The sequence below is a fragment of the Marmota flaviventris genome, chromosome 19 (assembly GCF_047511675.1).
Source record: "Marmota flaviventris isolate mMarFla1 chromosome 19, mMarFla1.hap1, whole genome shotgun sequence".
Classification (NCBI taxonomy): domain Eukaryota; kingdom Metazoa; phylum Chordata; class Mammalia; order Rodentia; family Sciuridae; genus Marmota; species Marmota flaviventris.
Genome location: NC_092516.1, coordinates 7,042,408 through 7,055,676, shown reverse-complemented (window position 1 = coordinate 7,055,676; position 13,269 = coordinate 7,042,408). Strand labels below are relative to the sequence as shown.

The window sequence follows — 13,269 nt, the reverse complement described above, 5'->3', positions numbered from 1 at the left end:
TATTTATTTGTTTATTTATTATAGGCTTTATGGCCCAGCTCTTAGGATCTTAGTGCACATATTTTGTCCTTGGGACTGCAACTGGGGGCACTTTACCCCTGACCTACATCCCTAGCCCTTTTATTTTGAGACAGGGTCTCTTTAAGTTTCTTAGGGCTTCACTAAATTGATGAGGCGGGCAATCCTTCTGCCTCAGCCTCCTGAGTTGCTGGGATTATAGGTGTCTGCCACTGCACCTGACTCATGTGGTACTTTTAAAAGAAAATAACAAAAGCTGTTTATGCTAGTGTTGTCTCAGCTCTTTGGAAAAGCCATTGGTTAGTTAACTCAATATTTAGTGCTTATATAAGAATTTATAGCTGGACCCCAGTGGTACTTGCCTATAATCCCAGCTGCTTGATGCAGGAGCACAAATTCCAGGTCAGCCTCAGCAATGTAGTAAGATCCTGAATCAAAATAAAATAAAATATAAAGGGATGGGAATGTGGCTTAGTGGTAAAGTACCTCTGGGTTCAATCACCAGCACTGCAAAAGCAATTAAAGATTTTTTTTTAAATCTTGCTACCCAGGATATAATCTAGATATAGCTCCTATTCTGCTCATTATTCTTAACTTCTTAATTTTTCAAATATTATATGACTTTCAAATATTATATGACTTTCATTGTTTAAGTCCAATCAAAATGAAATATATTGTGATTTTGAGAGTTTGTATTTGTTTTTGTTTTTGATTTAGTTTAGGGTTTGTATGTTGGCAGACTACAGTACAGATATTTCAGCCAAGAAGCAACCCTTTATTCATCCCCATTCCCTGATTAGCAGAGTTCCTGTTGAAAGAATTAAATATCTTCATTCAAGGATCTTCTCATTACAGACTGGTCTACCAATCACACTAAACACTGGAGTAAGCAGCATATTCCAAGTGCATACTAGAAAGCAAATTTTGGTTTAATTCGTGGAATCACACAATCATTTTGTCAAGAAGTATACATTAACTTTTGAAGGTTCTGTATATAAATGTGCAATTTTTAAGTTTTAAGGACCTGTCTGCCAGGTTTTGGCAGTATGACACTCTTTGCTTTATTTTGAAAGCAAAAGAGTGATGTTTTAGAGAGGGATTAACCCATTCAAATGGAAGGAAAGTATCAGAAGACATTCTAGTAGGTTCCTGGTCATTCCTCTCACAGGGAAAAAGAGAGAATGAAAGAAACACACTACTGGCCAGAATATGTATTCACTCCTTCACTGTGAAGCAGATTAATTTATACATTGTACCATCTGGAATATAAAAAATTTTAAACATATCCTTATGAAATACATGGACAACCTATAATATTCTCTTAATATTGAAAAAAGAATATTGACATACATTTTACAAAGTAGTCTTGATTTAGCTGTCTGTAAGTATTAATGTAAAATAAGACCATCATGGTCCCAAGTCTTCTCATGAAATATTACTGTGTGTGACTTCAGATAAGTCATAGCAGAGCCTTTTGGTAAATGCTGAAAGTGAATGTAGCCTCCACCATACTGAGGGTTTCCCCTGGTGGTGTCTGGTAGATAAAATCTTTCAGAAATCAGTCAGTATTTTGGCCATTATTTCGGAATGCCTGTCTCAGACCTGACCACCAGGCTAAGAGGCAGTGGCACCTGGGCCTGAAAGCCCTCCCACACATACCCACCCATGCAGCACCCCACAGAAGCTAAATGGATGCATGCAGCACTACCGCCAAGGGTCTCCCACCCCAGGCCTGACTCCAGCTCTTAGGATCTCTGTGCACATAACTGCACACTTCGACATTGTCTATTATTGCCACCAGGGATATCTTTGTGCACCAGTTTTGCATATTTACTTGTAGGATACATGACCAGAAGAGGAATTTCTGGGTTAAAGATTATGTGAATATTAAATTTTTAATTTAAATTTTCAATATTAAAATTAAATTTGTAATTTAATATTTGTATTTGTGTTCATCCAGATAACTTGTTTTCTGGAGAAGCTGTGCCAAGTGAAAACCCCTCCCTTTTTTTCCCTACATTCTTCTCTTTTTTTTTTAATTTTTATTTTTTAGTTATAGGTGGACACAATATTGTTATTTTATTTTTATGTGGTGCTGAGGATCGAACCCAGTGCCTCACGCAGGGCAGGTGAGTGCTCTACCTCTGAGCCATAACCCCAGCACCCCCTACATTCTTCTTAACTTAAAATTTTTACCAGTCTGTGGTGAAAAAAAAAGGTATCATTTACATTTGATATCTCTAGTATCTTGGGTTGCACTTCCAGATCCTTTCTAATTTACACTCTCTTTTTGCCACTAAGCATAAATCATAAAGCATTTTAATTTGAAGTGAATTTTGAACATAGTTTAAAAATTAGTTAGAATAATCTGAGGAGACTATAAGTGATTATGAGCCAGGGACCACCTGAGTGCCTCTAGCTTTGGTCACCATGTTGATGCAGTACCTCCCTCTTTTTTATTGTAGTTCAGTCTTCTCTGCCAACAATTCTACGCCATGTTCCTGAAAAGGGTCATATATTCTTGGCGCAACTGGATGGTGATGTTACCTGTACAGATCTTGGTGCCTCTGGTGATCATTATATTAAGCCTCACATTCTTCAACTTTAAAATGAGGAGCATGGGAAGTGTTCCCTTACAGTTGGCTCTAAATACATATGGTCAGACTATTGTTCCATTCTTTGTTTCTCAGAATTTCAAACTGGATCCTCAACTTTCAAATCATTTTGCAAATATGCTTGTGGCTCAGGGACAGATTCCTCTGGAAGTCCCAGGTAACTATCAGGCCCAGGGCAATGGGGCACAAAGCAGGGCAGTTGTCCTTTGTAGGAAGACAACATTCTTAACTGAATAGCTGGAAGTCTCAGAAAAACATCATTCAAACCCCAAATGACAGCAAAGGCAGGGTTCTTAGAAATGAGACCATGGTATTAAAGCATTCCCCAAAATGAAATTGATGAATTATTCACTATGTTTGAATATGCTGAAAGACTTACACTTCTATCAAGGGAATTTGTGGGTAAATTGGTGATAGATATAAAGAAAACTAAGGAAATAAAGAAAAAAAAGAGGACATTATTAACTTCAGGGAAAAAGTTGTACAAAAAGAAATACAGGGCTGGGGTTGTGGCTCAGCGGTGCAGCGCTTCCCTAGCATAGGTGAGGCAGTGGGTTTGATCCTCAGCACCACATAAAAATAAATAAATAAAATAAAGGTATTGTGTCCAACTACAACTAAAAATATTAAAATAAATAAAAAGAAGTTTAAAAAATAAATAAAGTGGCTGGGGTTGTGGCTCAGCGGTAAAGCACTCGCCTCTCATGTGAGACCTTGGGTTCGATCCTTAGCAACACATAAAAATAAATGAATAAAATAAAGGTATGGTGTCCAACTACAACTAAAAAAATAAATATCTAAAAATAAGTAAATAAATAAATAAATGGGGCTGGGGATATAGCTCAGTTGGTAGAGTGCTTGCCTCACATGCACAAAGCCCTGGGTTTAATACCCAGTACCACATAAATAAATAAATAAAGGTATTGTGTCCAACTACAACGAAAATAAATAAATACTTTAAAAATAAATAAATAAAGGCATTATGTCAACCTACAACTAATATATATATATATATATATATATTTAAAAATGAAATATACTATTTGGATCAGCTGTGAATATTTTCACTTATTAATAATAATGTTAAAACCGACTATCAATTTAACAAAATTAGATGTAACTCTGGTGGGAGGACAGGGAGGAGAAATTCTTAGGGCTTGGTGATGATAGTAAGATAACAAAACAGCTGCTTCCATAATAAAACATCAAATGGTAAATATGCTAAGATATTTGAAAGGGGGTGCCTCTCATGTGCAGGTACCAGTGATGGTGCCAACAAGGCAAGGTACTATTCTTTCCCGATGTGTCTTGTAGAGGAAGTATTTGATTTTTTAAAAATTATATTCTTGTACTATTTTGATTAAATAAAATCATAAAGTAATTACTTTTTTAATAAAGTAAGAGATCAAATGCAGAATATAATGTAACAAAATGCTTTGGGTCAGTCGGAACACCCCGTGCCTTAATGTGAATCTTAAATATCCCCCAAAGGCCTGTGTGTGGAAGTCTTGTACTCTGGAGTTGGGAGGTTGCGGAACCTTTAAGAGGGAGCAAGTGAGAGGTCTTCGAGTCCTTGGGGGTATGACCTTGAAGTAGAGAGTGGGACCCCAGCCCCTGTCTCTTCCTCTTTTTCACTTCCCAGTCATGAAGTGAGCAATTTGAGCTGCCATGCACTGACAACATGATGTGCCACCACAGGTCCAAAGCAATAGGGCTAAATTACTATGGACAGAAACCTCTAAAACTATGGACCAAAATAAACCTTTTCTCTTTGTAAGTTGATAATCTGAAATATTTGTCATAGTAATGGAAAACTGATTAACATATCTTACCTCTCAAAGCTTTCATCTCTTCATATACCAAATGGCCAGAATACTAAATCCATCCTCATGGTGTAATTGGTACAATCCCATGGAGGAGAGGAGAGCCTACTGCATATTTGGCATAGCTGGTGCCTAGTAAGCATTCAGTCTGCAGTACTATTGTCATTATTGTTGTCATGGTCACTGAAGGTCCTGATTCCACTATGTGCTGGAAATGCAAAGGTGAACAACATTTCTACCAGTCCTCAAGGAACTTCCAATCCAGAGGCCTTATGGATAAGGGATGGTACTTATGATATAAACTGGCAATGATGGATATATCCCAGCCTTGGAAGATCAGAATAGGCTCCAGAGTCAGAGCCTGACATATGAATAGGTATCAGCCAGTAGAAGGGAAAGGTAACCCAAAGAACATTCCAAACAAAAAGCAGAACATCTAAAAGCTTGGGGAACTATATGTGCTTTGGTATAGCAGGCACTTAAAGACATGAGGCTGAAGCCAGGTACAGTGGCCCATGCCTCTAATCCAAGCCACTCAGGAGGCTGAAACAGGAGAATCACAAGTTCAAGGCCAATTAGTGAGACCCTGTCTCAAGTGTAGCCCAGTGGTAGAGCACCCTGGCTCTTTAATTCCTAATAACACACACACACATACCCCCCGCACACACACACACAGAATAAGAAGAAGGAAAATGAAGGTTTATTCTGGCTAATGGTTGTGGAGGCTGGAGAGTTCAAGAGCATGGTGCTGACATCTGTTCAGCTTCTAGGAAAGGCCCTGCACTACATCATGACATGGTGGAAAGGTGGGAGGGTCACATGGTGGGAGAGGAAGCTGAACTCACTTTCACAATTGTTTTCACATAACTAACCCACTCCCAGAAGACATAATTTACTCCCAGTAATCCCTCCACAAGGGTAGAGCCCCCAAGACCCAAACATCTCCTAAGGTCTCATACTTCTTAACACTGTTACCTTGGGGTCCGATTTTCTACATCAGTTTTGAAGGGGACAAATGACATCCAAACCATGGCAAGCAGTGAATGGCTTCTGTACATCTCATGCGGAAATTTAACTTTATCAGGAAGGCAGTGGAGGTTCACTATAGGTTAGTGGGTGGGTGAGATATGATCAGATGTGTCCTTTAAAGCAGAGACTGGAAGTACTGCATAGAAGGCAAGGAGTTTCATTAGAGGCCACTTAGTCCAGGCAGAGATGATGGGGCTCAACTCAATTGAGGAAGTGGGGAGAAGTAGACAGAATTGAAAGAGATATAAAAGACGAAAAAACAAGATTGAGAGACTCACTGGAATTCAGAGTAGGGTGGGATAGGAGGAGGAGGAGGCTTGTTTTTGGATATGGGTTGGCAGTTGATGGAGACACCAACAAGGAGCAGTAAGTTGGGGAGAGCTCGGTCAGTCTTCCCTGTTCTGCAGGGACTGTTGTTCTCTCAATAATTCTTTCTGTCTGCTCGGTATTCTGCTCCCTTCTAGGTCCTGTAGAGGAGTTTCTATTGAAAAAGGCAGAAGCGGAACCCGAGGACTTTAATAGGCTGTATGTGGTAGCAGTTTCCTTTGAAGATGTAGATAACCACACCAAAGTGAGAGGGCTGTTCAACAACCAGGCGTACCATTCCCCTGCCTTGGCTCTGACTCTGGTGGACAATTATCTCTTCAAGTTGCTTTCTGGTGCCAGGGCTTCCATTACCGTTTCCAACCCCCCTCAACCTCAGACAGCCATGGAGTACTCAGAGAATGTCTTATACCAGTATGTATAACTTTCCTTCTCTCAAGTTCAAGCTTACACATCTGTAGGGCTTCTTGCTTTGTTACCTTTTTTTTTTCTTTGTTTCTTTTTTTAAAATATTTTTTAGTTGTACATGGAGGCAGTGTCTTTATTTTGTTTATTTATTTTTATGTGGTGCTGAGGATCAAACCCAGTGCCTCACACAGGGAGGCAAGCACTTTACCGCTGGCTGAGCTACACCCCAGCCACCTCTTTGTTTCTTATTTAATTAAAAATTATTATTTTGGAGAGGGCTGCTGAACCCAATTTTACTTAAACTGCTGCTTTTCTCCTCATACCCTATCTTTTACAGGGGCCCTAAAAGACATTATCTTATTATCAACTTGCTTTTTGGAATGGCTTTTTTATCTAGCTCTTTTTCCATGTTGAGGGTCAGAGAGAGACGCATTAAGGCCAAGCACATCCAATTCATAAGTGGAGTTTACATGGCTGCTTTCTGGTTCTCCGCTATGCTGTGGGATCTCCTGTCCTTCCTTGTCTGCACTCTGCTCCTGATAGTGAGTGCTGAGTTGCCAGGTTTCTGTTCTTGAGACTAAAAGGCTCAGGGGTCACTCTAGTTAAACTGGGCTGACTGGGCTGCACGAAATAACCACACTAGAGACACAAATACCTTTTTCTTTGGGGTTGCTGTGACGGTTCCTCTGACCTTAAGGGTCCGCAGAAAGAGAGAGAGCGAGAGCAAGCGCTGACCCCTTTTATTGAGGAGAAGCTATTCAAATGAGGCAAGGGGTCAGGTTTCAGGGGCTGAGTCTATCTTCATGATGTCCACTGTCAGCAGGTTGACTGACACCTGGGTAGGCCACACCCAAGGGCACAGTAAGAGGAGGGGACACACACAAGGCACTTCCAAGGAAGATTCTATCCTAAACAGGGCAAGGGGTTATATTACAAAGGAACAGGTGAGCATAGCTTCACCCATGGGGCTGTAGCAAGACACACCCATTTCTGTGACTGAGCGCCTCAGCACCCAGCTGGGGAGTGTAACTCAGTCACCGGTAAGGTTGGCCTCCCACACTGAGTGGTGTTGGGCCCTTTCCTACAAAGTGCTTGCCTTGGTGACACCTGTGCGGAACTGGAACCAGCTCAGAAATCCAGCCTGGCAGCCAACCCTGACTAGGGGTCCTAGGTGTCAAGCTCCTTCAGAGGACCTCAGTAAAAGATGACTCACCTGCAAACATCCTTAGAAACAGTGGGCCTTTATGCAACACCTACTGTGCTGCTGCCTCAAGCTAATGAGAAGCAATGCTCTGGGGATGTGTGTTTATTGTCCATAAATATATCTCCAGAGAAGTGACAGGTTGAAATATTTGACTGTAATTGAATTGAGTATTTTGAGGGTTCCCTAGTTACTTGATGCAGAATGGATCCCTTCCTGCTTTGTTCTCTGCACGCCTTATTGCACTGCACATTTCTAGGGTAGCAACCTAAAAGCAGAGCCCAGAACTTGTTCATCACTGCACACGTAGATGAGGGAAAGAAAGGAAGTGCCGGTGGAGTATAGCTAACACCTTACTTTTAAAACTGAGGTTACCGGGCTGGGGTTGTGGCTCAGTGGTAGAGTGCTTGCCTCAAAGTTTGAGGCACTGGGTTCGATTCTCAGCACCACATATAAATAAAAAATAAAGGCCCATCAACAACTAAAATGAATAAATAAGTAAAAAAAAAAAAAAGGGGGCTGGAGATGTGGCTCAAGCGGTAGCGCGCTCGCCTGGCATGCGTTCGGCCCGGGTTCGATCCTCAGCACCACATACAAAGATGTTGTGTCTGCCGATAACTAAAAAAATAAATATTAAAAAAAAATTCTCTCTCTCTCTCCCTCTCTCTCTTTAAAAATAAATAAATAAATAAATAAAACTGAGGTTATCATATTTATTCTCCAGTGTTTAGGATGGAGTCTTAATGATTTTTCCCAAATCCTTCTCCTTTCCTTAGGTGGTGTTTTTATACTACAAGGAAGAAGCTTTTACACACCATGAGAATGTGCTGGCCATGATCTTGATGTTGATGCTGTATAGCTGGGCTATTATCCCCTTCATCTATGTGATCAGCTTCTCCTTTGACAGTGCTGGTAATGCTTGTGTTAAGCTTGTCATCATGCTTACCTTCTTGAGCATCGGCCCCATTGTGCTTGTCTCAGTCACAGGTGAACAAGGTGAGGGCAAGGTCACTTCCACATATCACATAAAGCTTTAATTTTTCCTCCAGCATCTGCAGAATTTGTACCCATTGAAAGTACATGTCCAGGGATGAGGTTGTGGCTCAGCAGTAGAGTGCTTGTCTCGCACGTGTGAGATCCTGGGTTTGATCCTCAGCACCACATAAAAATAAATAAACAAAATAAAGACATTGTGCCCATGTATAACTAAAACAAATATTAAAAAAAAAAGAAAAAGAAAGTACATGTCCACCAAAAATCTGTAAGTATTCACAGCAGCTCTGGGTTGAAGAGTTCCAACTGGAATAACCCAAACACACATCTCCAGGAGGATAGAAAAACACTTCTGTCACGTCTGTTCAGTAGATCACTGCTCAGCAATAAAACAGGAGCATGCAGCAGTGCAGTTGAATACCATACCAAAGATATAATGAACAAGAGTACACAGTCTGCCATACCTACTGTGAAGACCATGAGCAGACAGAACTAATCCTGGGGACAGAATCAGGAAAGTGATTGCCTTAGGTTGAGGGGAGAAGGACAGGCTAATGGGTGGACACTAGGGACCTTTCTGGAGTGATGAGATGTTCATTGTCTTGATTGGGGTTGACTACATGGGCTTATGTACTTGTGAAAAATCCATCAAATTGTCCACCTACAATCCTTGAATTTCAATAAAATGCATTATTCTTTAAGAAAAAAATATAATATATACATGTGTCAAGGTTGAGGGAAGGATGTTTGGTGAGTGTGTAATCAGAGTTTAAAAAAAAACTTAAACTGAGCATCATTCACAATGTACACCTAGAACCGGAATCTTCATGTTTATGTTGCCATCTCTCTTTGGGTCAGGGTTGTACAACCACCTGATACATTACATCTAAAATTCTCTTTCATTTGTATTTATGCAAAAGTCTCCTTCATATTGACTTTGGGGGCATTTTTACTTTAAAATAGGTAACAGGCCAGGCATACTGGCTCATGCCTATAATCCCGGCTCCTCAGGAGGCTGAGACAGGAGGATTGCAAGTTCAAGTTCAGCCTGGGCAACTTAAGATCCTGCTTCAAAATAAAAATTTTAAAAGGGCTGGAATGGTATAAGGCTTTCCTACCATGTATGAGGCCTGGGTTGAAACCCCAATACTGAAGAAAAAACAACCACCACCACAACAAAGTTTCCTTCTGCTTTTATCTTAGGAGTCATTCTGTCTCATAAAGGACTCTTAATAAGAGTTTTATCTCCACAAACTGTAGAGGCTACAACCACATCATTCTTATCTGTCTTTAGGATGTCATTCCAACAGGTGTGAAGCTGACCCCTAGACCCCATTCTATGTGGCCCCAGTTGACATCGAACCCATTCATTGCCTTCTTCCCTCCACTATGCCAGCGTGGTAGCCTTACAGTCACTGACTTTCCCAGACACACTATGTTCTTTCTTATTGTCCTGCATGAACAGATAGAATAGAAGTAAAATGGCAGGCTGGGGGCTATGTCACATGCTTGTGATCCCAGAGACTTGGGAGACTGAGGTAGGAGGTTCACAAGTTCAAGACCAGCCTAGGCAACTTAGCGAGACCCTGTCTCAAAATAAAAAGTAAAATAAAAGGGACTGAGGATGTAGCTCTGTAGTGAAAGTGACCCTGCATTCAATCTTCAGGACCAAAGAAGAAGAAGGAGGGCTAGGGTTGTGGCTCAGTAGAGTGTGGCTAGGTAGAGTGCTTGCCTAGCATGTATGAAGCACTGGCTTCAATTCTCAGTTCAATAAAAGTATTAAAAAAAAAAAAAAAGAAGGAGGAGGAGGAAGCAGCAAAGTGATAGATTTAAGGAACAGAGAAAAATACTCATGGCTTGGAGACTGAAAGACGACAACACAGGGAACATGAAAACCAGGAGTCAGGGAAAGCCAGGCTTTTGGTCTGGAGGCCTAGAGTACGACAGTCTGAGGTGAAGATGTGCCCTTTTCATCCTGAAGGTAGTCAGTGTTTTCATTCTCTTTACAGAGTTGGGCTACACAGAAATCTCAGAGTCCTCGGATCATACTTTTCTAATACTTCCAGGACACTGTCTGGGGATGGCCTTTTCCAACTTGTATTACAACTTTGAACTACAAAAGTTTTGCAGTTCCAAGAATCTGAGCCAGATTGAGTGCAAAGAAGTTTGTGAGTATTTAAATGTAATTTGTTAATTACATTTTATTGAGATATATTCAGATAATGTTCTTCCTTTTATGTAAAAATGGCATAGTAATGTAAGATTTATGTAAAATTGCATATAATGTGTGCATATCCTCCCATGTACTGTATTGATGTATTTATTTTTTGGTACTGGGGATTGAACCCAGAGACACTTTGCCACTGAGCTACATTCCCAGTCCTTTTTATTTTTTTTGTTTTGAGACAGGGCCTCACTAAGTTACTGAGGCTGGCCTTGAATTTGTGATTCTCTTGCCTCAGCCTCCAAGTCACTGGGATTATAGATGTGTGCCATCATACCCAGCCTCTTAAATACTTTAAATCATCACTAGATCATTTATAATACTGAATATAATATAAATGTTATATAAATAGATGATATGCAGTATCACTTAGAGAATAATGACATAAAAATCTGTTCAGTACAGATGCAATTTTTCTTTTCTGAATATTTTCAACTCATGATTGTTTGAGTGAATGCAGAGTCTATAGATACAGAAGGCTGGCTTTATTATGTCATTTTACAAAGGTACTTAAGCATTTGTAGATATTTATGTTCAGGAGGAGTCTTGGAATCCATGCTATACAGATAGTGAGGAATGACTCCAACCTGCATGTGCACCAAAAAGAGATTAGTTAATAAACTATGGTATATATACATACATACAATATAAAATGATGCAGGCATCAAAAAGAATTATTTTGATCTGTGTGTCCTCATGTGGTTAGTGTCCATTATGCATTATTAAATGAAACAGTAAATTGGGGAAGATAATGCATAGTGTCATTCCACATTTATTTTAAAAGATAATATCTAGGGCTAGGCACAGTGATTCATGCTTGTAATCCCAGAGGCTTTGGATGCTGAGGTGGGAAAGTGACAAGTTCAAAGTCAGCCTCAGCAACTTAGTGAGGCCCTAAGCAACTTAGCAAGATCCTGTCTCAAAAATAAAAAAATAAGCCAGGTGCAGTGGTGCACGCCTGGAATCCCAGCAGCTAGGGAGGCTGAGACAGGAGGATCTCAAGCTCAAAGCCAGCCTTAGCAACTTAGTGAGGCACTAAGCAACTCAGTGAGACCCTGTCTGTAAATAAAACACAAAATAGGGCTGGGGATATGGCTCAGTGGTTGAATGCATTTGAGTTCAATTCCTGGTACCAAAAAAAGAAAATAAAAAGATGTTATCTTTAAAAATAAAAAGGGTTGGGGGTGCTGGGGATGTGGCTCAAGAGGTAATGCACTCGCCTGGCATGCGCGGGGTGCTGGGTTTGATCCTCAGCACCACATAAAAATAAAATAAAGATGTTGTGTGCACCGAAAACTAAAAAATAAATGTTAAAAATTCTCTCTCTCTCTCTTAAAAAAAAAAAAGGTTGGAGATGTGGCTCAGTGGTTAAGTGTTCTTGGGTTCAATCCCTGGTACCAAAATAATAATAATGCAACAACAACAACATCTAGAAAATATAGAAGAATCATGCACAAAACTATAACAATATACCTTTACTTTATACCTTTCTCATTTTTCTCTTTTTTAAAATAATTTTAGTTTTAGATGGACACAATATCTTTTTTCTATTTGTTTATTTTTATGTGGTGCTGAGGATTGAACCCAGGGCCTCACGAGTGCTAGGCAAGCACTCTACCACTGAGCCACAACCCCAACCTTCTTTCTCATTTTTCTAATAAGTATGTGTTTATTGTCTAATTTTATACTACATTCATTTAAAAGAAAAAAAGTGAGGCAGATGAGATCAAAAGAGAGAATAGAGCTTCCTGAAATTTTTTTTACATGAATGGTCAGTTGAAGTTGCCAGGGAATTAATGATTGAAAGAAGAACCAACGCTGCCATGTAGATAAGAAGTCTTTTATTTATTTTATTTTATTTCATTTTAGATTTTTTTGGTGCTGGGGATTGAACCCAGGGTATCACACATGCTAAGCATCCTCTACAACTGAGATTCATCCCCAACACTTTTACTTTTTTATTGATGAAAATTATATATATTTATGGTTTACAACATGAGAAAAGTCTTTTATTGCATATTTTTTACAAAACATTGGTCATAACAAGGAAAATAATATATTCTTGTTTACTATTTGCTGGGATGTGGTAATAGCATCAATGGCAATAATGCTTCTTTTGGTGATATTTGCCAGAATGGGAAGTTGCCTACTGTATGTACAGGGGAGGAATAGCTTTAAAAATTACCCAAAGTGATAACATCTCTTTATCTCATATTAGCAGAAGGACATGTGATTCAAAAGAACATCTATGCCTGGGAATCCCTTGGGATAGGGAAATATCTGGCAGCCTTGGCTATCTCAGGACCTTTGTACATCATCCTGCTTTTTCTTGTTGAAACCAAAGTGTTCAGGAGACTGAAAGCTAGGATTTCTAACTTCTTCCTGAAGCAAAAGTGGTGAGTTGGACTCTAAATCCTCCAAGGACAGGTAATGGCCTGGCTCCTTAGTGTCCTTGTTTTCTGTGGCTGCCTTGATTCTCTGGATTCCTCTAGAGAAGGGAAAGAGTTTGGTTAGCCCCTGTGGCCCTGGTAAACATACTGGTCACCTGAAGTACTTTAATAGCCAGCTCATCAGCTAAGTATAAACAAGACGTTGGCTTCCTAGAACCAGTCACCTTGTAGAACACCTCTTCCC

At 39.9% G+C, this 13,269-nt stretch overlaps 1 protein-coding gene across 1 annotated transcript in view; it reads left to right on the top strand.

Moving 5' to 3' along the window:
• The window catches only part of LOC114096973 (ATP-binding cassette sub-family A member 17-like), a 113,283-nt gene that overhangs the window by 85,256 nt on the left and 14,758 nt on the right, over positions 1-13,269 (top strand). The window contains 7 exon segments of the mRNA XM_071605754.1: positions 741-903; positions 2,484-2,790; positions 5,950-6,223; positions 6,555-6,759; positions 8,195-8,414; positions 10,421-10,579; positions 12,854-13,031. Coding sequence (XP_071461855.1) covers positions 741-903; positions 2,484-2,790; positions 5,950-6,223; positions 6,555-6,759; positions 8,195-8,414; positions 10,421-10,579; positions 12,854-13,031 — 1,506 coding nt within the window.